The following is a 27362-nucleotide window of genomic DNA, read 5'->3' as shown; positions in this document are numbered from 1 at the left end:
CACAAAGCTTTGATTTCCAAAGTTCCCTCCTACGACTTCTATCCTTCTCTGTGTAACTTCATCTCAAGTTTCCTTCTGACCGTTCTATTGCTGCTGTGATAGACGGTCTATTAACAGTGGTGTTCCTCAGGGTTCTGTCCTGTCACCCACTCTCTTCCTATTCTTCATCAATGATCTTTTAAACCAAACTTCTTGCCCTATCCACTCCTGCGCTGATGATACCACCCTGCACTTTTCCACGTCTTTTCACAGACGTCCAACCCTTCAGGAAGTAAACATTTCACGCATGGAAGCCACAGAACGCCTGATTTCTGATCTCTCTAAAATTTCTGATTGAGGCAGAGCAAACTTAGTATTGTTCAATGCCTCAAAAACTCAATTCTTCCATCTATCAACTCACACAACCTTCCAGACAACTATTCCCTCTTCTTCAATGACGCTCGACTGTCCCCCTCTTCTACACTGAATATCCTCGGTCTGTCTTTTTTTATAATCTAAACTGGAAATTTCACATCTCATTTCTAGCTAAAACAGCTTTTATGAAGTTAGCGTTCTGAGACGTCTCCGCCAGTTTTTCTCACCCCCCCTCAGCTGCTAACTCTGTACAAGGACCTTATCCGTTCATGTATGGAGTATGCTTCATATGTGTGTGGGGGGGATTCCACCCATACCGCTCTTTTAGACAGGGTGGAATTAAAAGTTTTAAGAACATAAGAACATAAGAAATAAGGGAAGCTGCAAGAAGCGACCAGGCTTACGCGTGGCAGTCCCTGCATGAAATATACCTACCTATTTCCACCTATCATCCCCATCCATAAACCCGTCTAATCTTCTCTTAAAGCTCCCTAATGTCTTAGCACTAACAACATGATTACTGAGTCCGTTCCAATCATCTACCACTCTATTTGAGAACCAATATCTTCCTATCTCTTTCTTAAACCTAAATTTTTCAAGCTTGTACCCGTCATTTCTTGTTCTATCCTGATTGTTGATCCTAAGAATTTTGCTTACAACCCCCTTGTTATAACCCTTATACCACTTAAAGACTTCTATCAGGTTCCCTCTTAACCTACGTCTCTCTTAAGAATGTAAATTTAACAGCTTCAATCTCGTCTCGTAAGGAATACTCCTCATTCCCTGTATCCTTTTAGTCATTCTCCTCTGCACTGATTCTAATAGACATATATATTTTCTGTAATGTGGGGACCAGAACTGCACAGCGTAGTCTAGATGAGGTCTGACCAGCGCCAAATATAACTTTAATGTTACTTCGGGCCTTCTACTTTTAACACTCCTAAAAGTGAATCCTGATACCCTATTTGCCCTGTTTCTGTCCTCTATGCATTGTTTTCCTAGACGGAGTTCAGAGCTAACTATAACAAAAAAATGTAGGACTACAGACAGTCACTGTAGTCACGAGATGTGGACTGGGGGGAAAGAGGGGGCCATGGATAAGGACCATAGATGAAAAGTGGGTAAATACAAAAACAAAAGTTTGGAAACCTCTGTCCAAAGGGAGTGGCGCCGAAGCACATGTGTGCTCAGAAATGTTATCAAATACTTTTTAGACAAGTATTGATATGAGGAAGATAATTTTCTTTATATAGTACATGCCCTTTGCTTGACAACAGCAGGTCACCTTCATTATTAGCGTAGTCAGGATGCAGGCGGTGCGCGACGCTAAGCTGACCGGCAAGGTGGCTATTATTACCGGTAAGGCCATTAAATTTGCGTGCTGTTTGAGTGTGTGTGCAGGTTTGGTGCTAGAGTGCCTGTGTAGGGCAGCTGGTGCAGAAGTCATCCCACAAAGTTCTAACACGGAACTGGACAGCTTGCGACACCTTCCCCACGGCGCCTTGTGTTCGTCAGACCGATGAGTTTTGTATCTATTCTGTTAACTCCTTTCAGCTCACCACACACCTTGGTGATTATGCAAATAACCTGACCCTTCTAATTACCTGGCACTGACTGTTGGACAATTGGTTAATATCGAAGTAACATTAACGTCTTCGGTAAATATTAAGAAGAGTTGCGTGGCCATATTTCTTTTTTTTTTTTTTTCGGCTCCCACCTCCTATTGAGAAAGCGGGGCTTTTGTGTGGATAAAGCTAAAATAGAGGCAAGTACTCCTCTAACCACTAAAAATAAACAGGGAGCTGCCTACTACTGTTTCTTCTTCTTCTTGTAGTCTGTTTCGCTTTGTATCGCTTCGTAGGTTATCCGAACTTCTTTCTTTTGTCATTAATTGGTCAGTTTTCTGCAATTAACCTCTGTCTTTTCTTCTAACTCTGCATCAAGAACTTTCTCATACATTTCACAATTTCATCCGATTCCTTTCTCTTTCGAAACAAACCTAAAACCGTGGTGATCCCTCCATCCTCTTCTCTTAGTCTCCTGTCTCATTCTTCCTCACTTATAATGGCTTTAACCTTTTCCTTCAGCTGACTTCTCTTTTCCTCATACCCATCACATTCCATTATCAAGTGTTCCACTGTCTCTTTTACTCCTTTACAGAAGCTGCAGCTCTACTCTTGCTCCTCCCTTTTCCTACCATTTACCTCTATGGTGCCTGTCCTTGCCCTAACCAACAAATTACTTCCCCAGTCTCCTTTGTGCCATCCTATCTTCTCTGGTTTCTGTTTCATCGCATACCATTTCAAAGAGAATTTTCTCTCCATACCTGTTCGACATCTTCTCCATCCATTTTCCTCTATCTTTCTACTTACATCTTTAACTGTTAGTCTGTTCCGGTCTTCCTCTAGGTTTTTTCCTTTTCTTCCATCTATTTAGCTTTCTTCTCGATGTGGAGCCTGGCCTGTCTTCCATTGTGATTTTCTCTGCCCATCTTTCTTTTCCTAAGATCTAAAGTCTTTTCACGAAGACCAATTTTCCTTTGCGAATTCTTTCCCTGTAGGTGCTCCAGGGGCACATAAGTTTTCTCTATCGGGAGGTGCCACACCAGCCAGCCCAAACTGTCGTATGGCATTGCAAATGCCAATGTTCTTATGTCTTATGTCAAGTTATTATAAGGAAACTATATCATTAAGGTACAATAATTACTTATCTAATACTAAGAGAGAGAGAGAGAGAGAGAGAGAGAGAGAGAGAGAGAGAGAGAGAGAGAGAGAGAGAGAAACCACTATCACAAGATGTTAGTTTGGTACACGGCACGTTATCATGGTGATAATACACTTACTTCTCTCTCTCTCTCTCTCTCTCTCTCTCTCTCTCTCTCTCTCTCTCTCTCTCTCTCTCTCTCTGTCTCATGTGATCTTGAAAAGGAAAGGCAAATAACTTGCAAATCTTTTAAAGAGTAGAAGATAAAAACGTTGAGAATAAACAACAGATCCTCACTATAAATTGTCTCACTGCCTAAGACAGGAGACAGGAGAGAGAGAGAGAGAGAGAGAGAGAGAGAGAGAGAGAGAGAGAGAGAGAGAGAGAGAGAGAGAGAGAGAGAGAGAGAGAGAGAGAGAGAGAGACGAAGGGGGAAGAAATAGTAAAAATTATCGTACGTCTGACAACGTCATCCATCCCTCCTCCTAGAGCAGTGGTTCCAAAACTGGGGGTCATGGCCCACTAGGGGGACCATATAGCAAAAATTGAGGGGCCATAAGCTGAGGCTATGTACACATAAAAATCCCAAGGTCCACCACACTAGAACAATATGAGGTGAAATGAACAGAATTACAAATATTGCCGCAGTTTTTTCATAATGGACCTTAATGAAGGTAGGACTACAGACAGTTACTGCAGTCACGAGATGTGGATTCGGGAGAAGAGGAGGCCATGGATAAGGACCATATATGAAAAGAGGGCAAAGATTAAAAAAAGTTTAGGAACCACTGTCCTAGAGGGAGTGACGCCGAAACAGCGCAACTGAACCAGCAAGAAGCACTCAAATTATTGTCATGGAGCGTTTTACTTAGGAGTCTGAGTCTTCTTTATGAATTATTAAGAGATGCTGCATGTCAATAGATTTCTTTTTCGTGATTCAAAGGCCATGTGAAAGTTTCAAAGTCTGAAAATATTTCCTGCTTAATACACTGTAATACTCCTTGTTTTACAACTAATTATCCAACGTAATGAAATCAGTCGTATATCACGTAAAAGCCAAGAAAATGTAGTCTATAACGAGATATAACACACAGTTACGTATACTCTGTATAAGACACACTAGACAGGTAAATTAAAGCAATGGTGAACGACCGACGCACTCCATGTGCTTACCTTTAAATGCAATTTACTCGTTTGTTTACTTTTGACGCTTGACCCCTTGTCGCAGCCAGCTACTCAAATATTTTCTTCTTTCTATCTACAGTATCATATGTTTTTTATATGTTCAAAACACTAAATATAGTTCTTTTCCTGTTTTCTTACACTTTTCAATTATGTCTCTCATCACAAATACATTTTCCAGGTCTCCTCTGCCTTTTCTAAATCCCGCTGGTTCTTCACTCCAGACTTTATCTTATGCCTATGTTTTAGCTTTTCATTTATCACTGTACCAAATACTTTTACCATTACGTTCATTACTGCTATGGGCCGGTGATTTCCAAGATTGTCTTTGGGTTTTCTATTTCCTTTGTGTATTAGTGTCACTCTACTTTTTTTTTTCCATGCTTCCGGTACTATTCCTTCTTGCAAGATTTTTTTTTCAAATAACTTCTTCAGTTCATTTTTCAATTTGCTTCCTCCATACTTTATAAGTTCACCAGGTGCACTATCCGTTCCTCTGGCTTTTCGCAGCTTTATCTTTCTTAAGACATGTTCCACATCTTTCTTTTCTATTTCTATGGTCGTCGTCTCCCTTGTATTACTGAAGACCATTACGTATGCCTTCTTGCGTCTCTTCGTCTGTGTTCTTCACTATTACAGTCTTCCAGTAGTTTTCTATTTCAGTCTGTATCTCTTCATCGTTCTTTGTTTCTCTTCCGTCAACAATAAGTTTCACTTCGTCATTTGATATTGTTTTCCCTAGATTTCGTTTCAGTTTCCTCCATCCTTCCTTTTCTCTTTCTTTGCGTGGCATATTGCTAAATTTATTGGCTTGTTCCTCTTCCCATTTTGTTATTTTCTTGTTGATTAATATTTGTGTCTCCTTTGCTTTCTTATATCTGTTCCATGCACGTTGCCATTCTTTTCAGTGTTTCTTTCCCTCCTTTACTAATTTCTTCAGTGTTCTCTGGGTTCTGTTTTCTTTCTTTCTGTTTCTTATTGTTCTTGTTGTGGTGGCTGCCATGTTCTTGATCTTGCTCTTGCTGTTAACATCCTAACTTAACTAAACCTAACTTAACTAAGCCTAACTAAACTAACTAAATCTAACTAAACCGGCAAATATGAAATAGAGCAGCATCAGCAGTAGTGCAGCTCCCTATTTTGGTGGTAAGAGGCGGTATTTGGCTCCATCTTAGCTTTCCCCACCCGAAAACACAGCTTTCCCACTTTCCCACCACAGGTCTCCAACATTGCAGGGAGTAGGAGCCAAAAAAAAAAAAAAGGAAAAAGGGCCGAGCGACTCTTCTTAATATTTACGACGTCCTTATTTGAGGGCTAAATTAGGCTTAAATTTCCTTATTTTTACTGCTGATCTCTCTCTCTTTTTTTTTTTTTTTTATGTAGGAGGGACGCTGGCCACGGCCAACAAAAATCCAGTAAAAAAAAAAAGCCCACTGAGATGCCAGTCCCAGAAAAGGGTCCAAAGCGGTAGTCAAAAATTGAAGGATAAGTGTTTTGAAACCTCCCTCTTGAAGGAATTAAAGTCATAGGAAGGTGGAAATACATAAGCAGGCATGGAGTTTCAGAGTTTACCAGAGAAAGGGATGAACGATTCAAAATACTGGTTAACTCTGTGCAGCGAGGCCACAGGAAGAGGGGAAGCATGCAGTTAGCAAGATCAGAAGAGCAATTAGCATGAAAAAAGCGATAGAAGATAGCTAGAGATGCAACACTGCGGCGATGAGAGAGAGGCTGAAGACAGTCAGTTTGAGGAGAGGAATTGATGAGACGAAAAGCTTTTGACTCCACCCTGTCTAGAAGAGCGGTATGAGAGGAACCCACCCCCAAGACATGTGAACCATACTCCTTACATGGATGAGTAAGGCCCTTGTACAGAGTTAGCTGGGAGCGTGAGAAAAACTGGCGGAGACGTCTCAGAACGCCTAACTTCATAGAAGCTCTTTCAGCTAGAGATGAGATGTGCAGTTTCCAGTTCAGATTATAAGTATAGGACAGACCGAGGATGTTCAGTGTAGAAGAGGAGGACAGTTGAGTGTCATTGGAGAAGAGGGGATAGTTGTCTGGAAGGTTGTGTCGAGTTGATAAATTGAGGAATTGAGTTTTTGAGGCATTGAACAATTCCAAATTTGCTCTGCCCCAATCAAAAATTTTAGAAAGATCAGAAGTCAGGCGTTGTGTGGCTTCCCTGCGTGTAAATCATTATGTAGATCACGATTTTAAAAGGCATCCTGTTTTGCCCAGAAATAAGTAGTATCTCTAAATTAGTAGGTATAAGTTATTCCCATTATCCCTAATATATATGATATTCCTTTGGCCCATTCCTTTAGGCTGATACCTCAGTGAGCCTCTTTTTCCATTTTTTTTTTTTTTTGCAATCCTAGGCTAGTATCCCTATTACATAAAAAAAAAAAATGTAATGATTCCCAAGTGTAAGTGAGTGATGGCGGGGACCCCTGAAGGCACCTAAGAGCTGCTGAGTGAGCCCTGGAGGGTCTGGAAGTGATAAAAGTTTTAGACTGAAATAAAGCTCAACCAGAAGAACTAAGAAGCGAAGATACATTAATTTTCTGCATCTAGACCGCTGCCATTCAGTAGTAAGGTTTTTGAAGAGGAGTATTTTAGTAAGAATTAACAAGTATTCTCAAAAAATTCATCCTGTTCTAGTAGAATCCGGAACTCCATGCCTAATTATGTACTTGTCCCTACTCGTGAATTTGACTCTTTCAATACGAAGCTTTCAAAACCTCTTAAATTGTGAATAATCTAAACTTAAGGGACAGGGATCTGAGTGGGTCTTTTTTCTACTTTTATGTAGCCCTTGGCCAAAGCTCCTCTTACATAAAAAAAAAAAATAACTAGATAAAATAAACCAACAATGCATACCTCTTATATATATTTAGTTGCAGTAGCTACTCTATATTAAATGGTGTATTGCAGAGTGTAGTCTAAATGTAAGTTTGCTAATCCCAAGTCACACAGCAGTAAAAAATCAACCTCACTGGAATTGTTAATCTTAAAGATTATTTAGATCAAGAGAAATGTACATAGATGGTAAGTATTACATTAACAAGGAAGCAACAGGTTTCTCTTCTTATTTATGTGCCAATTTCCGGTCACATAAAACAAAAAAAAAAAGAGAATGTTCCAAAAAAAAAGATGAATTACTTGTTACCGAGTTAAAAAAAATATGTACTTTTAACTTTTTCCTTATTCTGTAAGGCAATGGGGGAGTATGGTGGGTAAAAAAACACAAATCAACACTGACTCTAACTTCCAAGAGGTGAGTGCGATGCGTGTGAGAGATTTTCAGCAAAGACTGATAGTCTCCACCCTCTCAAGTAAAAAAATAAATAAATAAATGATAAATAAATAAATAAATAAATAAATAAATAAATAGCTAAGATAAAATAAAATAAAATAAAATAAAATAAAAAATCGTGATATATTTATATCTTTATCGATACTTTCAGGGGCCTCCTCCGGGATTGGTGCTGCAACTGCCAAACTTTTTTCCAAACTCGGGGCAACTCTGACAATTACTGGAAGGAACATTGAAAATTTGAATGCTGTTGCAGCTGAATGTACAAGAATTGGTAATAAGCCACTGATAATACAAGGTAAGCATAATAAGAAGGAAGAATTATTGTAACCTTGACTAAAGATTGTAGGAGGTCGACCTGAAAAAAGCTTTTTTTTTTTCTCTTTTATATTTTTCTGCATTTTTCCTCGCTTCTTTTGGTATGTTCAACGTTTTGATTAAAAAAAAAAAAGAAAAAAAAAAGAAAAAAAAAAAAAATATATATATATATATATATATATATATATATATATATATATATATATATATATATATATATATATATATATATATATATATATATACATATATATATTTCCCTTTGGCAATGAGGTGTCCCGTCATGAAATTCTACGGTTTCATGCGCCGCGAGACATGTATGATAAGTTTTTTTTCCCCTTTTTTTCCCATGTTTTCCTGATACCATTTTTCTTTAGTATCCTATGAAAATTTATGGTTCTCTCTCTCTGTGTACATCAGAGAACAGAAAATTTTTAGAAACTAATATTTCTTGGATTTATATACGAAAAAATAAAAATATATAATTATTTCTTCGTAAATCCAACAAATAATCAATGTATCTGCATCACATATCTTTTGCCATAATATTTTATTTACTTTAAACAGTGGAACACTGGTTTTTACTTAGAAATATAGCAAAATATAATAAAATTCTATTAACCCTCCTCCCACATGTGCTACTTCAAACGTGGAATCATGAATCGCCTTAAGCCTATGTACAAAACCAATCGGAGTAACTAAAGGAAACTATGCGTTTCTCCACATATCCTGATGTATATATCCTGTGAATTTCAAGTCCCTAGCTGCAATAGGTAAATTACACTAACTCATTCAACTTCATCGCTTGATATCTCAAAATGGAGGATTTTGGCACATAAAAATTATCTTCCGTTGCAATTCCTGTTACAAATGTATGGGCAATTGCAGCTTATGAAATTATGTGAGATTTTGATTTTTAACAAATAATTGAAAGTCAAAAATTTTTTCTATTTTTCATCGAACTAAGAAACATTTTTTTTACTATTGTACAAGAAAAAAACGATAGCAGACATTAATTTCCTATCCTTCCTGATTAAAATGTTTTTTTTTTAATTAAAAGAAATTGTTCAATAAATAAGGGAGATACGAGTTGAGCATAAGCAATTTAACATGGGATTCGCGATTCTACAACCCCACTATAGAGATATTACTGCACCAGCTTCCTGTACTACACACACACACACACACACACACACACACACACACACACACACACACAGTGGAATAAAATGAAGGATGAAATTATAAAAACAAAAGTCTGTATAAATTAAAGGATAGAGTGGATAATTAAAGACACAGAGACAGGACATGAGCCAAAAAATAAATAAATAAATAAAATAAATAAATAAATAAAAAATAACTTCGAGCCTGGGTACTCCAGCCAAGTAAATACAAATGTTAGTAAACACACACACACACACACACACACACACACACACACGCACAAATACACGCAGGCGGATTTCATTAAGTTGAGGAAATTCTTTGCAGATACAGGCTAGAAACAACTGTTTACAGCGAGAAATACGCAGGAAAAGTGAAATACATTTATGAAAATATAAAATGAGGGAGTCAATAGATACGTACCAAAGATCATAATTAACGAGGTGAAAAAAAAAAGAAGACTGATATAATAAAAGATGTAAACGAGCAAGAGAAAAATAGGAATCGGCTTGGAATAGATGGAGAAAAGAGGAGGACGTAAGAAATGGGAAAATTTTAAAGTACAGTGGTACCTCATTATACGTCCGCTTTGGAATAAGTCATACTTGGTATACGTCATGTTTGGACACGAAATTTGCTTGGTATACGATCTTTGTTTGGAATACGACTCCCGTGCTAGACTTGTATGGGTCAAAATGAGTCACACCACACTTGTTTGTCTCTCTTGAGACAAAGTCACGATTTCCTACGCCTGTTCCTACCATTCAGTGATCAACCCGTTCTATAACTGTGTGAATTTTCACATGATTATGTTTTTCATGTTAATTTTTAGTAAATTTATTGTTCCTACGGAACAATAACATCTCTTCCTCCTATCTCAGCATCATCCAAGTAGGCACTCCACTCTTCTCAGCAAGGTAAATTGAAGTTAGATTTTAATTAATTTCATCTAATTCCTTTTGTATTTACTGTATTTAACAGCATATAAAACGGCATTAATTCAGAATCACGACAAACTCACTTCTACTTTCGTGACTTCTCTCATTGGCTAGAGTTCCTCGTGCTGAGTATTCCGAATCCAATATATGTGTCGCAAATTAATAATAACGCTGTCAGCAATTTTTGAAAATTTATTGGCTTTCTTTCATCCCTTTTATATTTATTTAGTAGGATTAGTTTAGGTTTCGTTAGGTTTGGTTAAGTTAGATTAGGTTAGTTTGGTTAGGCTTAGTTAGGATAGGTTAGGTTTAGTTAGATAAGTATGTTAGCAGCAAGATCAGGATCAAGAACATGGTGGCCATCTTCAATTTCACAAAGTGAAATAAACAAATTACAAGGGACTGAAAACAGTGTGTACCGGCAAATACTTGGAGCACCAAAGTATGCACAAACATGTACCTTAAGGAGCGAAGTAAGAGCATTTAGCATGAGCGTCAGAATAAGAGAGAAGATTCATGTACCTAAAATCAATTATTAAACCACACATAACAAAAAGTCAAGCAAATTCAAATAGGGAGGAAGACAACAGAAATTACTTGTTAAGACAAATAATGGTTAAAAGTAAACTAAATTTCATAAACTGAGCAAAAACAACAAATAAATACATGACAAGTACCAAGATCAACTATAATGATATAGAAATACTGGAATTAAAGATTAGGACACAGGAATGACAGAAAGAATTAGAATAAAAATCAAGCCTACACATATATAAAAGATTTAAAGCTAATATTAATTCAGAACATCTGTATGACAATACACAAGCATCAGTTACTTTATACCGGGCAAGGACAAACAATAAGAATTTAAACATCAGAAGACACCATCAGAATTAAGTCTTTGCCAAGGAGGTGGGTGGCAAGGTCCATCCTCCTCCTTTGTTGTATTACGTTATTAATGCAACAATAAATGTATCAATCAATCAATCAATCAATCAACAAATTTTTCCCACAAGAAATAAAGGGAAAATGATTGATCCATTCCCATGAAAAAAAAATCCTACTTTTATTGGCATATTATACAGTACAGTGATGGAGTCGTATAGAGTAATTCAAACACTACTTAATACTAAAATACATACCGTATTTGATGGCATATAAGATGTAGGGTGTATTCAGGATTTTTTATTTATTTTTTTTATGTATTTAAGCATGTAATGTTTAAAGCAAGCTTGCAGTACAGCTGAACAAAAAGCAAGCAATCACAACAGTAAAAATATCCTACATGATTGCAGTAATTAAACAGATGTAGTAGCCTAGTTACGGAGGTAACACGAAGAACGCAGCCCAGCTGTTAAAATGTCAACAACACACTTGAACAGGGCCATGTTTTCATTTTCAACATTTGCTTACATAATATTATAGATGAAAAAATAAGATATAGCATCCTTGCTTATAATGCGGTGGTCTAAATCTTTGGGTGTACAGGTGAAGGAAATTTCAAAATTAAATCTACGGGAGGCCTCACATTCACATATAAGATGCAGGGTGATTTTTTGAGCCATTTTTATGAAAAAAAAAAAGTTTCGTCCTGTAGGTAAACTTTTAGTTTGGTAACAAACTCCACATGGCGGACGAAGCAATTTTTTTTTGGTAAGTTTTGATGCGTTTTTAAATAATCTACAATCACTTCCTGTCTCAAGTAATTCTGTTGTCATTTTGCTTCCCTTCCCTACCATAAAAAAGAGAGGGGATATATTATGAAGAGTTGTGCGGCCCTATTTCCTATTTTTCCGGATAAAGTAAACTCTAGAACTAAAATAGAGCTAAAATTCAGCCAAATACTGCCTCTTACTGTAATGCCTCTCCTCTGTACAACTCGAAAGCCACTGTTATTATTATTATTATTTATTTATTTATTTATTTTTTTAACTAGTTGGTGAGGAAATATCTACACTTGCTGATTTATGGTCTTTATTTTTCCTTCACTTGCAATAGTGTTAATACTAATTCACACGTCATTCATATTACATCAGGTGGCATGAAATATCCTTTTAGTAGCGCTGAAGATTTCATTACAGTAGTGTAAATACTGGCCGAACTAATGACTTGACAAATCTCACACATTCACCAATAACAATAATGGTATTACTGTTTGGGTATTGCATGAGTATACAGTCTCATTTTTTTTTTTTTTTTTATGTAGGAAGGACACTGGCCAAGGGCAACAAAAATACAATAAAAAAAAAAATGCCCACTGAAGTGCCAGTCCCATAAAAGGGTCAAAGCAGTAGTCAAAAATTGATGAATAAGTGTCTTGAAACCTCCCTCTTGAAGGAATTCAAGTCATAGGAAGGTGGAAATACAGAAGCAGAAGGGAGTTCCAGAGTTTACCAGAGAAAGGGATGAATGATTGAGAATACTGGTTAACTCTTGCGTTAGAGAGGTGGACAGAATTGGGGTGAGAGAAAGAAGAAAGTCTTGTGCAGTGAGGCCGCAGGAGGAGGGGAGGCATGCAGTTAGCAAGATCAGAAGAGCAGTTAGCATGAAAATAGCGATAGAAGACCGCTAGAGATGCAACATTGCGGAGGTGAAAGAGTGAGGCTGAAGACAGTCAGTTAGAGGAGAGGAGTTGATGAGACGAAAAGCTTTTGACTCCACCCTGTCTAGAAGAGCGGTATGAGAGGAACCCACCCCCCAAGACATGTGAAGCATACTCCTTACATGGATGAGTAAGGCCCTTGTACAGAGTTAGCAGCTGGGGGGGGGGGTGAGAAAAACTGGCGAAGACGTCTCAGAACACCTAACTTCATAGAAGCTGTTTTAGCTAGAGAAGAGATGTGAAGTTTCCAGTTCAGATTATAAGTAAAGGACAGACCGAGGATGTTCACTGTAGAAGAGGGGGACAGTTAAGTGTCATTGAAGAAGAGGTGATAGTTGTCTGGAAGGTTGTGTCGAGTTGACAGATGGAGGAATTGAGTTTTTGAGGCATTAAACAATACTAAGTTTGGTCTGCCCCAATCAGAAATTTTAGAAAGACCAGAAGTCAAGCGTTCTGTGGCTTCCCTGCATGAAATGTTTACCTCCTGAAGGGCTGGAAAATTGCAGGGTGGTATTATCAGCATGGGAGTGGATAGGAAAAGTTTGGTTTAGATCATTAATGAATAATAAAAAGAGAGTGGGTGACAGGACAGAATCCTAAGGAACACCACTGTTAATAGATTTAGGAGAACAGTGACCGTCTACCACAGCAGCAATAGAACGGTCAGAAAGGAAACTTGAGATAAAGTTACAGAGAGATGGATAGAGGCTGGCGAGGCTGGTATTCACGCACGTGACTCGAAAAATAATTCACTGGTGTTTATATAATAAACAATCTCCTTACTACATTTTCCTATAACCCTGGTATAACAGCCTAATCAGCATTCCAAGGACAGAACCAGGTGGTTACGTCCCCGTATGATGACGAGAAATACTGTACAACCTTAATAATCCGTGAACTAAACACTCCGTTCTCACACTAATAAGTACCTAACCACACACACAGGGACGCACAGACAGACTTTTCCTTTATCTCCACTGGCTTCCCTGTAGCGTAAGCAAGCCAAGATCTCTCTGAGCGAAGTATTGATAAGAAAATATATCTACAAATATGAATAGTAATTACTTCAAACTTAGAGCAATCCACTTGTAATGAAAGCAAGCCAAGATCTCTCTGGGTGGGAAATCAGGCCGGCCGCCGACGTCCTCACGCTACGAACCTCCGTAGTTTTCAGATTCTTCTTCAAGGTAATTCACAAATAATTTGTTTCAACCGTATAATAAACGTTTACATTACTTTACTTATAGCATGACCTGGCGTATTTGTTCTTCTGAGTAACAAGGTGAAAAATTCTAGCCATAAGCTAATACCTTGTATGAAAATGCCTTTATTCATAAAGAAAATCGATCATCCATTTCCCGCGGGCGCCAACATGTTGTCTGTCTGTCTGTATGTCTCGGGGATGTATATATGTATGATGTAATAACGACCAGATTTTATCAATGATTCTTATACTAACTTAATCTTACTTGTATTAACCTAATATTACTTATATTAGCTTAATATTACGTCCCGGCAGTACATTACTACCAAAAAATAAATAGGTAACTGCACCACTGCTGCTGCTAGATGTGGATGTAAGTGAAACCCTCGCCTTTTCAACGGCACAGCTCCAAAGTGATGTTTACTTTTATTGTTGGTCTTGTAGTTGGATTCTTTTTTTCTCTCTTTCCCTCCACATTCGGCAAAAAATTCATTTGTTGTGTTGAGCGTTGGTGAAAAGTACCTGTCTCACAATGTGTTCACAGTCTTCGGGATACAAATACATTCGCGCTCGGGTGGCGAGCCGGTCCGCTTACCCAGGGCAGGCCAGCAAGAAGTGTTCCAGATTCTCCTTTGCCGCCCCACACATAATGCACGTCGTGTCTTAAGGGTAGAGTGTCAAAAATATAAAAATATAGTATACATTACAAGAATATAAGTAAATAAATAAATACAGATATTGCACACCTTATTGCATAAATATCCTACAGTCTGGGAGCAAACATAGGATATTCCTTGAGTATATCCCTGAGAGTGGCTGAGTCTAAGAAATGGTCAATAAGGGTATATAAGTCATGTTGACCTTGCAGCCTAAATTTAGCAATGAGAGGACATTCCGTGACATAATAACGCAGAGTGTGTCCCCTTGGTGCAGCACACGGAACACACCAGGAGAAGCACTGACTTCCTAAAAGTATTTATAGCCTAATCTGAGCCTCATTGCCACCCTATCACGTGATGCAGTTTGTCTCCCATAGGTGTAAGCACAGCTCTAGGAGACACATACATAGTGAAAACTACTGCCGCTGCCCCTATTGCAACAAAGCTCCAACTGATCACTAATGCTACTATGTACAAAGTCCTTAATGCTACTCTTAACATAGCCCAGAGTGTACTCAGTGCCAGGGTCCATTGTGTCATCCTGAAGGGCACATTGAGCAAGGCAGTCTGCCTCTTCATTAAGCGGGATACTCACATGAGAGGATATCCAGATGAAGTGAACCGTGGCACCAGCACCTTCTAGGGTATGGATGAGATCAAGACATTTATTAACTAGATCACAGTCCATGGGGGAGGTAGATTGGAGAGCATACAGTGCAGCCTGAGAGGAGGTGCCACAATATGGAGCGCCTCCAGAACAGCATACAGTTCTGCCCTAGTGGAGGACATGTGTGCAGGGAGCCACCTGGGAACCTCAGTGTCAGTGTAGTGATTGGCAGAAATGTAGTCGCGGATGAACAGCCCACATCCAGACCTGCTGCCATTGACTGAACCATCACAATAAACGTGAATAGCCTGAACGCTGGGGGGTACTTGGACAATTTAGTCATGAACATGTCTTGCAGCACATGAGGGAGCCAGTCCCTCTTGGGCTGATGCATCAATACCGACATGGTGAGGGTTCCAAACAGGTTGGAGCAGTGACATAACAATGTTAATACAGGCCTCGGCTATACCTACACCTGTAAGAATTCCCAAGATCTTCCTGAGGTATGGAGTTGTAAGAGTCTGAGGATCACAATACAGGGTGGTCAGTGATCCCTTCAGAGTCGGACCCCATGCATAGCATCCGACCAACAGTACGACAAGTAATTTCCTGTATCCTACACATAATACTCAGCAGGTGCAGTTCAGCTCTGAGGACCTCAATCCGAGCAGTCCTTGGGCATCCCAAAATTATTCTCATGGCTTCATTCTGAACAAGCTCCAGGAGACAGAGCTGGGTGGCACTAAACTGTATTAAAATAGGGGCTGCGTAGTCAATGAGTGACCGTACAACAGATATATAGAACATCCTTAGGATTAGAATGCCAGCCCCCAGGCCCCTGTTTGCTAGCAGCCGAAGTAGTGCTAGCCATGGCAGACAGAGGTCTCGAACATAGTGTACAGTGTGGAGTGACTTCTTGAAACTCAGCTGTACACCCAGGTGTGTATGAACTCTAGGGATGGGAACGTTATTTACAGTGGGTGGACGAGAGACCTTCCCTTTAGCTTGAAATTTGGTTTTACATTCATTAATTACAAGTCCCATTTGAACACACAATGCTGCTAGTTGTGACAGAGCTAACTGGAGAGTCCTGGGTGTGGGGCATTGCAGGAATTTGTCGTCAGCATAGATGAGGACCTGGGTGCCCCGCAGGAAGGAACAATGCACAGTTTTGTCCATTAAAACGTTGAAAAACATTGGACTAAGGACTCTACCCTGTGGTGTTCCAAGCTCAAAGACTTCCTCAGCACCTTGAAACCAAACCTGTACTGTTCTATTGTACAAATAGTCCCTGATCCATCCTAATAATCTACCTTTGACACCTTTGAGAATGAGTTCCTCCATAATAACATCTTTGTTGGCCCTGTCAAAGGCACCCTTGAGATCAACGAAAGCTCTGCAGGTAGCATCCCTATTTATAAGGCACTCAACAAAACAATGACTTGTGGAATCACCTTTTAGGAAGCCATGTACATTGCCAGAGAGTACATGGCCCACCTTATATATATATAAGCCTGTTCAGTGTTACTTGTTCCATCATCTTACACAGACAGCTGGTGAGAGAAATGGGGCGAAAGGTGCCATCACCTTTGGGGATTGGGATGATAATGGCTGTTTTCCAGGAGTGGGGAAGCTTACCTGCAGTGAGAGACATGTTAAATAGGTCTAAGACAGGGTTGTCTACCTTTACCTCCAGGAGGACATTGAGGATGTCATAGGTGATGCCATCCTTGTCAGGAGCTGTTGACTTGCCCAATTTAACTGCTGAGAGAAGTTCATCATGTGTGATAGGCACACAGGTGTCATCTGGCAGAGAAACACTGTGGCGAATCAAATCCATCCTTTGTGGTCTTTGCCGGTCAAGCCCCTCCTGGTGTTCCACAGGAAGGCCAGAGAAGGATGAGGCTTCCTTCCACTGCAGGACGAGCTCTTGTGCCGTGCCGGCAGGATCAGGGTCACACACCTGCCGCCTGGGCTTGCCCTGGACACTGTTAACGTGGTGCCACACCTCCCAGAGGGACCAGTTCCTGTGCACCCAGTCCAGGAAGGAGACCCAGTACTTCTTTCTTTCCTGCTGCCTCAGATCTGTGAGGTGTCGAGCCACAGTAATCATAGCATCCCACGACTCTGTGTCTGCTGGGTTAAGTTGCCAACATCTCTGGTAGGCAGCGAGCGTCTGTTGGCAGTTCAGGATTACAGGGTTGGTAGCGTAAGTCCAGCAGCGTAGAGTGTGGGTCCTTGCTAGAGCTCTCGGAAGTCGTGATGAATCCCTCAATGGTGCGTAGCAGTCCGTCGTACAGTGCCTCTGCGTCGGCGAAGGAGCCCTTCATGGCAGAGTACCACGTCATCACATGGACACCGAAGCCTGCCATCCTGGATGGTGGCACTGTCAGGCGCTTCCTGGGCACTGCTGAGGTCGAAGGTGGATTGAGGAAGGTCATCTCCAGGGCGAAGTGGTCACTCAGCAAAGATCTGACAAGAAGGGTTTCGGCAGTATATGTTGGCACATTGATAAGAGCTACATAGTCAAATCTGCCTCCTTGTACATGTGAGGGTGCATCTTCCCCAGAGGGCACTACTGTATCTGTGGTGTCAAGGAAAGCCTTCCAGCGCACACCATTAGCAGTGGTGGTGAGATGGCTTCCTAATTCCTTATGCCTGGCATTAAGGTCACCCATGATAACGGTCTGCTCCTCAAGGACATAATCAGGAAAATTTGCAACATTTAAGGCACCAGCATTAATGTACATGTTTACAAAGTAAATAACTTCACCCAAGGTGTGCAAGCAAACAGTAATAAATTCAATAACCTTGGTGACTCCCATTTCCCTAAAAGTAACCGGAATCCCATGTCTAATGTAAGTAGCCATCCCCTGACTACTGCCATCACCACAACTGAAGGTGTGGGAGGCATAATCCTGCAGCTCAGGCACCCGTGGTCCTACCTCCTGTAAGGCAATAATGTCAGGCTTATGGAGAAGGACGTGAGAGTGTAAGTCAGTGAAGCGAGCATGTAGACCATTGACATTCCATGTTAAGGTGTGGAAAGTCTTACTGTTCATTGTGATGGTGTTGCACCTGGGTCTTTAGGTCATCCATGTCCCATATCAGGCGAGACATCTGCTCCACCAGAGTCTGCGGAGCTGACATCACATATCCCTGGTCTGGCTCGGGACTGGAAGGGGGGTGGAGCAGCGCTTCTTCCTGCAGGTGACCAACGTCCATTCACCGGTGGCATCCCCATCTCAGTCTGCTTCAGGTGACTTGTCCTCTGAGATGGGGGAAACAGGAGCCATCCACGAGGGGCCCTGGGGTTGTCGCATGGCTCCTGAGACTGGCTTGGTGGGGGCAGCCTTCCTTGGAGAGGATGCAGCAGCACCTGCACGCTGCCCTGCAGTATTGCCCTCTGCCTGGTGTGGGTCACACACACTCTTCAGGTACACATCACTGTCTCCCTGGTCCTGGTTAGCATCACTGGCTGGACACAGGGTAGGGGCCACAGGGGGCATCCTACCAGGCACTGTTTGTTGCTGCTTCTTAAAAGTGGCAAACTGATTGCTGAGGGCAGAGACCATTTCAGAAAGATTGTTCACTTTAGCAGCTAGTGCGTTCACCATTGCCATGAGGTGCTGGGTGGAGTTAGTGGCAGGCAGCTCCTGAGTGCCCCCAAACTGGGGCTCTGTTGTGGCAGATGCAGAGGGCACTGTAGCAGTGTGCTGCGGCAGAGGCAGGAACAAGGCAGGTGTGGCGGAAGTGCCAGTGGTGGAGCAGGAAGGCTGGGGCAGGTGAGGGGCAGTAAACAAGAATGAAGGCCTATTCGTTCAAGCATTGGTCTGATGAGGTGGAGCCTGGCGGAGCACAAGTCTGGGCCGAGTCACCTCATCAGTGGCAGGTTCCCTGTGGGGCTGAGGCCTGACAGTGCAGAGGGTGGAGTGGGCATTGTGATCACCCCCACAGTTGCAGCAGCGAGGAGGGATTTTGGTGCCCTCCTTGATCTTGTCCAGGCACTGCACTGACTTGTGGGAACCAGCACAGTACCTACACCGAGGAGCAGACTGGCAATGCCACTCCTTGTGTCCACAGCGACTGCAGTGGTGACACAGGTCTGGCTCTGGTGTGTACCGCTCCACACGCCAACGTCCAAGGCCCAGGAGATGCACTTCACTGGGCACCTTCCCAGTCACCACGCCCAACAGTTGAGGCCTTGGCTTCTGCTCCACCATCCTCCTCTTGAGGCCATGAAAGCCAGCTGGCAACTTAATAAGGTTAACATTAATGTGGATTGACACACCATGTATGATGACCGCATGAGTGCCCTCCTCACCAGGGCACTCCATAACAACGCCCATGAAGCCTTCACTCACTTCTTTGGTGCACGTCCTGTTTGGTATAAGTCCGAGGATCTGGCACAAATTAAGGATGTATGCTGAGGTACCGCTTTTTGCAAGAAAGGAGCATATCAGAATTTTGAGAGAAGAGGAAAGGATCAGTGAGATAGCAGTTGCTGACAAATGCAAGAATGCATGAACCGAAACTCTTTTACAGATATGTAGACGGAAAAATTAAAAATAAACAAAACAGATAGATTAAAGGTAGATAACATTATTTGTGAAGATGCTCTGTCACAGGCTGAATTAATGAACACATGCTTCTAGTCAATATTCACCAGAGAAAATAACTTTGTAGGAGAAAGAGCATGGCACAAAGACAAAGTGTTCAGGGAATTTCAAGTGGATGCTCAAAAGGTTAAGAAAATGATGAAGGATCAGGATGTAAGTAAGGCTCAAGGGTCAGGTGGAGTGTCAAACTGGATAATGAAGAAATGTAGAGAACAGTAGGCAAAGATAATACATAATATCATAGTATGTTCATTTAAAGCAGGAAAAGTCCCTCTAGGCTGGAAAAGAACTAATATTACCAATTTTCAAAGGAGGTAATAAAGAAGAACCACTGAATTACAGACCAGTGTCCCTAACAAGTGTTCTTGCAAAAAAATATGTAAAAGGATTGTTAAAGACAGGTGGATGAAATATCTAGAAGAATCATACACATTGAATGGACGTTAATTTGATTTCAGAAGTGGAAGTTCTTGTGTCACAAATTGATCAATTTTTACAATAGAGCAATTGATTTAATCCAAGAGAAGGATGGCTGGGCAGACTGTATCTACTTAGATCTAAAAAAGGCATTTGATAAAGTACCCCACCAGAGATTGTTATGGAAAATTCAAAATGTAGGGGGTTTGTAGGGCAAAACAATGGACTGGATAACCGACTTTTTAAGATAATGAGAAATGAGAACAATAAGGGTGAATTAAGGATGAAAAATTCAAGTGGTGTAAAATTATAAGTGGAATTCCACAGTTCTGGCCCCTGTAATGTTCCTAGTACAGTATATATTAATGACGGTGGATGAGGTTGAGAGCCATACAAGTTTATTTGCAAATGATGTGAAGTTGAAAGAGTGGAAAATAATGCAGATTGTGAAATGTTACAAAAGGATCTGGATAAAATATATGAGTGGACTAGGAGATGGGAAAAGGAATTTAATGCAAAGAAATGCAAAGTGATAGAGCTAGGGAAGAGCAAAACAAGACAGACAAGATCCTACACAATGGGAGATGTAGAAATTAAGAAAACCAAAGATGTAGAAATGTAGAAGATGTAAAAAAAGCAAAGAAGAAAAGATTTGGGAATTACAATAAGTGATAATTTATCATATTGATGGGGTAACCTATGAGTTGCTGAGAAAGATGAAGAGGGCTTTTACTTACATGGATGAAAAGATGATGAAAAGTTGGTAGAATCTATGATTTGATCCAGACTGAAATATACTGCAGCTGTTTGGTCATCTCATAATAAAAAAGATATAAGGAATATAGAAAGGCTTCAAAGAGCTGCAACTGAAGTGATTCCAAGTTTGAGAGACTTATCTTATGAAGACAGACTTAAGAGATTAGAATTTCAAACATTACAACAGAGAAGAGAAAGAGACCTATTTGCTATATGTGGGGTTTTGATGGGGAAGGACCAAGTTGACAAAGAAGACCTGTTTGAGTGGGATTCAAGAGACACAAGAGGACACGGTAGGAAATTAAAGAAGACAACATGTAGAAGAGATGTCAAGAAATATAGTTTCCAGAATAGAAGCATAGAAATATGGAACAATCTAGATGAAACAGTGGTTCAAGCAAGCAATATTCATGAATTTAAAACTAAGCTGATCACTTATAGATATGGAGACAGGACAGCATGAGCATAGCTCTTTTCCTGTAAAACACAACTAGGTAAATAGACACACACTTTTCTGCAGAGGGTAGTTGACACACGAAGTTGTCTAAACAAGGATGTGATACAAGCAAAAACAATTCATAACTTCAAGGCCAAGTTGGATAATAGCAGATACAGAGGTGGGAAACTGTGAGCATAATCCTTCCCCATATGTCATAATTAGGTAAACACACTTGTTTACCTAGTTAGTTTATCTCGGAGGAGGCAGTAGACACCTGCTGAAATTATAATTACTCCCAGTAATTAGTACTGGATTAGGGGGTGCTGTGAACTTATCATGAAACCCAGCTGTGACCTCACTGAAAATTTCTCTTTGTGTCTCAACAATACAAGGGGGCAGTCACAGCCTGCTCTCTAAAGGCAACTCTTTTCCTGCACACAAAACTACAACCACCTAATTACTCACAAACCCTTCACTCAAAATTCAAAATTGTCATGGCAACTCCTACACCAGCCTTGGAGTCCCCAACTGGGGAGGGGACCACAAATGTCCTCAAGTCGGACTACTCTTCTGGTATCGACACTAAGTGTCTTGACACCCCCCTTCAACTTTTTCTTCATTAACTTCTGCCACATTCACGGCCTTATTTCTAATTTTTAATCTGTTGAGCACCACCTCTCCTCTACTAAACCTCATCTGCTTTTCCTCACTGAAACACAGGCGTCTGAGGCAACTGACAGTATCCCCCTTTTCTATTCCCTCCTACTTTCTCTATCCTCAATTTCAATCCAAGGCTGGATGTTGCATTTATGTGCACAGTGACTTAAACTGCTTCTGTGCCCACGGTCATGAATCTTCCAAGTTTTCCACCATCTGGCTATGATTACAGAGTCACTCTCAAACTAAATTTATCTGTGCTGTATATCTCTCACCCAGCGCCTCTGACTATAAGAAATTCTTTGACTACATAACTTCCAAAGTGGAACACTTTCTGACTTTCTTCCCTTTTGCGGAGGTTTCCATTCTTGGAGACTTCAATGTTCACCACCAACTTTGGCTTTCCTTTCCATCCTGACTATCCTGGTGAACTAGCCTTCAACTTTTCTATCCTCCACGCCCTATAGCAATTGGTGCAACACCCTACTTATATTCCAGACCGTCTTGGAGATGCACCCAACATTCTTGACCTTTTCCTAACTTCTGATCTTTCTTCTTATGCTGTTAACCTATCTTTTCTGCTGGGCTCCTCCAATCACAGTCTCATATCTGTATCCTGACCTATTGCTCCACTCCCTCCTCAGGATCCCCCTAAGCAGAGGTGCCTCTTGCATTTTGCCTCTGCTATTTGGGGGGACTTGATGAGATATTTTGCTGATTTTCCTTGGAATGACTACTGCTTCCGTGATGGACCCATCTCTGTGTGCCGAACACATAACAGAGGTGATAGTGTCTGGCATGGAAGCGTACATTCCTCACTCTCTTTCTTGACCTAAACCTTCCAAACCTTGGTTGAACACAGCCTGTTCTTGTGCTATACATGATAGACAGGTAACCCACAAAAGGTACTTGAGCCTTCCATCACCAGAATCTCATGCACTTTATATTTCTGCCTGGAACCATGCCAAGACTGTTCTCCAACCAGCCAAAAACTCCTTCATTAATAGAAAGTGTCAAAATCTTTCATCTAACTCCCCTCATGACTTCTGGCATCTAGCCAAAAACATCTCCAATAACTTTGCTTCTTCTTCTTTCCCTCCTTTATTTCAATCAGATGCCACCACTGTAGTGACATCTATCTCTAAAGCTGAACTCTTCACTTAAACCCTTGCAAAAAACTCTATCTTGGACAATTCTGGGCTTGTTCCTCCCTCTCCTCCACCCTCTGACTACTTCATGCTACCTATTAAAATTCTTTGCAGTGGTGTTTTCCATGCCCTCACTGGCCTAAACCCTTGGAAGGCTTATGGACCTGATGAGGTCTCTCCTTTTGTTCTCCGAAACTGCGCCCCAGTGCTTGCACCTTGCCTAGTCAAACTCAACTCTGTCAACATCTACCTTTCCTTCTTGCTGTTCCTAAAAAGGGTGACTGTTTTAATCCCTCAAACTACTGTTCTGTTGCTTTAATTTTTTGCCTACCTAAAGTTTTTTTAATCTATCCTTAACAGGAAGATTCTTAAACATCTATCACTTCACAGCTTTTTATCTGATTGCCAGTATGGGTTCTGTCAAGGTTGCTCTAGTATTAATCTGGCTTTCCTTACTGAGTCTTGGTCATTTTCTTTTAGAGATTTTGGTGAAACTTTTGCTGTTGCCTTAGACATATCAAAAGCTTTTGATAGAGTTTGATGCAAAGCTTTGATTTCCAAACTACCCTCTTACATCTTCTATACTCTCTGTAACTTCATCTCAAGTTTCCTTTCTGAACATTCTATTGCTGCTGTGGTAGACAGTCACTATTCTTCTCCAAAATCTATTAACAATGGTGTTCCTCAGGGTTCTGTCCTGTCACCCACTCTTCCTATTATTCATCAATGGTCTTCCAAACCAAACTTCTTGTCCTATCCACTCCTACGTTGATGATACCACCCTGCACTTTTCCACGTCTTTTCATAGATGTCCAATCCTTCAGGAAGTAAACAGTTCATTTAGGGAAGCCACAGAATGCCTGATTTCTGATCTCTCTAAAATTTATGATTGGAGTAGAGCAAACTTGGTATTGTTCAGTGACTCAAAAACTCAATTCCTCCATCTATCAACTCAGCACAACCTTTCAGACAATTATCCCCTCATCTGTCCCCGTCTTCTACACTGAACATCCTCAGTCTGTCCTTTTCTTATAAACTAAACTGGAAACTTTAAATCTCATCTCTAACTAAAGCAGCTTCTGTGAAGTTAGGTGTTCTAAGATGTCTCTGCCAGTTTTTCTTATCTACCTTCCCACCAGCTTCTAACTCTGTACAAGGGCCTTATCTGCCCATGTATGGAGTATGCTTCACATGTCTGGGGAGTTTCTACTCATACCGCTCTTTTAGACAGGGTGGAATGAAAAGCTTTTCGTCTCATCAACTCTCTCCTCTGACTGTCTTAAGCCTCTTTCTCACTGCCGCAATGTTGCATCTCTAGCTATCTTCTGTTGCTTTTTTCATGCTAACTGCTCTTCTGATCTTGCTAACTGCACGCTTCCCTTCCTTCAGCATCCTTGCTGCACAAGACTTACTTTCTCTCACCTCTATTCTGTCCACCTCTCTAATGCAAGAGTTAACCAGTATTCTCAATCATTCATCCCTTTCTCTGGTAAACTCTGGAACTCCCTGCCTGCTTCTTTATTTCCACCTTCATATGACTTGAACTCCTTCAAGAGGGAGGTTTCAAGACACTTATCCTTCAATTTTGGACTACTGCTTCGAACCCTATTCGGGGACAGGCATCTCAGTAGGCTTCTTTTATTAGATTTTTGTTGCCCTTGGCTGGTGTCCTTCCTACATAAAGCACACACACACACACACACACACACACACACACGTGTGTGCCGCCTAGCTAATCAGACTCATTCACAGCAGCTCCAAAGATTTACCTAGGATTTGATTGTACAAGGGGACCAAGCTTGAGTCCTGTCTCCATAATAGGGAATTGTGTGATGTGTGAGTGCAGAGAAAGTGAAGTGTAAATCAGGAAGTGGCTGGAAGGGTGAAATGAGGGAGTAGTGAAAGGTAAACATTGTCAGTGATATCAACATGGAAGGTGGTGGCCAGCACAGTAAATGTTTTTGAAGGATTCAGTGATGAGGACTTCAGTGTAGCTCATACAAATAAATGAATTTGGAAAATTGAAGAAGAAAATTTGAAAATACAAGAAGAAATACATAACTTAGCAGTGATAATAAAGACATGGAAGGAAGAGAGCTGGATGGTGACAATGTAAGAAAGATATCGAGTGATAAAATAGAGATGAAGAAGAGGGAAGTCTAAAACAGAAAAGGAAAACAAAAAACTGAGAGGAGGTGACAAAAATAGTGGACTTAAACAAAAAATACTGTGTAGAAATCAAGAAACTCAAGGAAGAGAGTGAGGAATTAAAGAAAGCTTTACAAGAGAGTGAGAGATTAAGGTTGGAAAATTAAAAGTTAGTGACAGGAAGTCAAGAGCTGGAAAGAAGAGAGAGAACAATAAAAGGTGGATATGGAGGAGATGATAAGGCAACAGCAATAGGAACACAATAAGGAGATGGAAAAGCTTTAAAATAATAAAGATGAAATATTAATCTTGTGAGAGACACAGTACAGAGAAAGATGTGTGTGGTGGTATTTGGGGTCAAGGAGAAGAACCTACCCATGAAAATAGCTAAAGATAAAGAAGAGGTGAAAAATGGCTAAGGAAATTATAGCAGAAGTGGCAGGGGAAGGAGAGGAGATAGTTGAACAAATTGAAGAGGTTTATAGGATTGGAAAGTATGATGAAAATGGAACAAGACCAATGAAAATAAGATTCATGTCACAAACAGCAGCAGAACATGTGTAACAAAGAACAGGAAAATTGGCAAAAGTAGAAGCAATGAGGGGAATATGGATAAAAAGAGACATGAACAAAGAAGAGACAAGTAAACTGAAAGAGTTAAGAGTAGAGGCCTAATAAAAAAAAAAACGGGGAGAGAACACAGGAACAAGCGAGGAGATCCATTTGGAAAGTTGTGGACATGAAAGTGAGGAAATAGTGGGACGAAGATGCCACGGAAGATCACCAAGCGGAAGCTTAAAAATAATGTATACAAATATAAATGGTTTGGTGTCAAGCCTATTGGAAGTTAAAGACTACCTAAAGAACAATAAACCAAATGTGGTATGTTTAATGGAAACCAAACTAAAAGAGGAAATAAAGTCGAGATTTGCAAAGAAAGGTTATAGCACATGGAGGAGAGACAGAAAAGGAAAGGGAAGAAGAGAAGGGATGATATTGATAAAGAGAATATTGTTGCTGAGGAAGTGGAATATGGTGGTGGGATGGTGGAAACTTTGAGTGTTGTGATTAAGATCAAAGAAAGTGAAAAAAGGAGTTATTAAACACTTTAAACACTTTAAACACTTTATTATGTTTGTCTGTAATACATATATAAGCTTAAGGTACAATTAATTGAAAGACAAACAGCCCATTATGAAGCACAAGCTTTTTGGGCACACTTAATATCTACTTAATACTGAAATGTAAAACAACACTAAACTAAAAATCTAATTGAAGAAAATGTAAAAAAAAAAAATTAATAGCAATAACAAAAGATTTAGGGATAAATGGCTTTGCAAGAACAGGAAGGAAAGGAGAAAAATCATAATTATACATGAGAAATAGAGAAAATTGAAGTGGAATCTGATTATAAACAAGCAAATATTAGTTTTGAGAATAATTAAACAAACAGAAATAAATATGTATATATACTAGAGGTTATAAACTATTTTAGTTACAGAGGATATGAACTATTTGGTTACAATACCAAGAAACAAAATAATTGATATTGATAAAAATTGATTGAAGTACAAGATGTGTCAGTATTGAGACAATAAATATTCTTTTAGTTTTCTCTTAAAGATATTTACGCTTAATGAATTTTTTATGTGTGACAGGGTGCTATTCCATATTTTGGGACCTTTATACATTAGAGAGTGTTGGTAGAGAGTTAAGGTATGATGGGGAATCTGTAGAGAATGCCTGTAGCGTGTGGAGTGGTTATGAGTTAGGGTCAGGGTATTGTTGTTGTTGGAATTTATCAATTTGAACATGTACGATGCAATAGAGAAGTTTGATAAGTCAGAGTTGAAGGATTTTCATAGATTTAAAGAGTGGAGGTGTGTGTTGGAGGAAGTCACTATTAGTCATGATTCTAATAATTTTCTTGTGGAGGATGTTTAGATTTTGTAGATGACATGGGTAGGTAGTGGACCAAATTGGATTACAGTAGGTTAAGTGTGGGTATATATGGGCATAATACATGATTTTCATAATTTCCACTGGAACAAAGTTTTTTTATTTTCAGCAATAGAGCTATTGATCTAGATAATTTTAGGCAAAGGTTTGATATGTGATATTTAAAGGT

General features: G+C 40.1%; 1 protein-coding gene across 3 annotated transcripts in view; it reads left to right on the top strand.

Moving 5' to 3' along the window:
• The first annotated feature begins 1572 nt into the window (after window positions 1–1572).
• The window catches only part of LOC135099814 (uncharacterized oxidoreductase MexAM1_META1p0182-like), a 67168-nt gene continuing 41378 nt past the window's right edge, over window positions 1573–27362 (top strand). For all 3 annotated transcript variants that reach the window (XM_064002370.1, XM_064002371.1, XM_064002369.1), the window contains exons 1-2: window positions 1573–1713; window positions 7710–7856. In XM_064002370.1, the coding sequence (XP_063858440.1) occupies window positions 1662–1713; window positions 7710–7856 (199 nt within the window). In that variant the 5' untranslated portion in view covers window positions 1573–1661. The remainder of the gene's footprint in view (window positions 1714–7709; window positions 7857–27362) is intronic.

This window comes from Scylla paramamosain, chromosome 4 (assembly GCF_035594125.1).
Source record: "Scylla paramamosain isolate STU-SP2022 chromosome 4, ASM3559412v1, whole genome shotgun sequence".
NCBI classification, from domain to species: domain Eukaryota; kingdom Metazoa; phylum Arthropoda; class Malacostraca; order Decapoda; family Portunidae; genus Scylla; species Scylla paramamosain.
The sequence above is the reverse complement of the archived record's forward strand: the minus strand, read 5'-3'. Positions and strand labels throughout refer to the sequence as shown.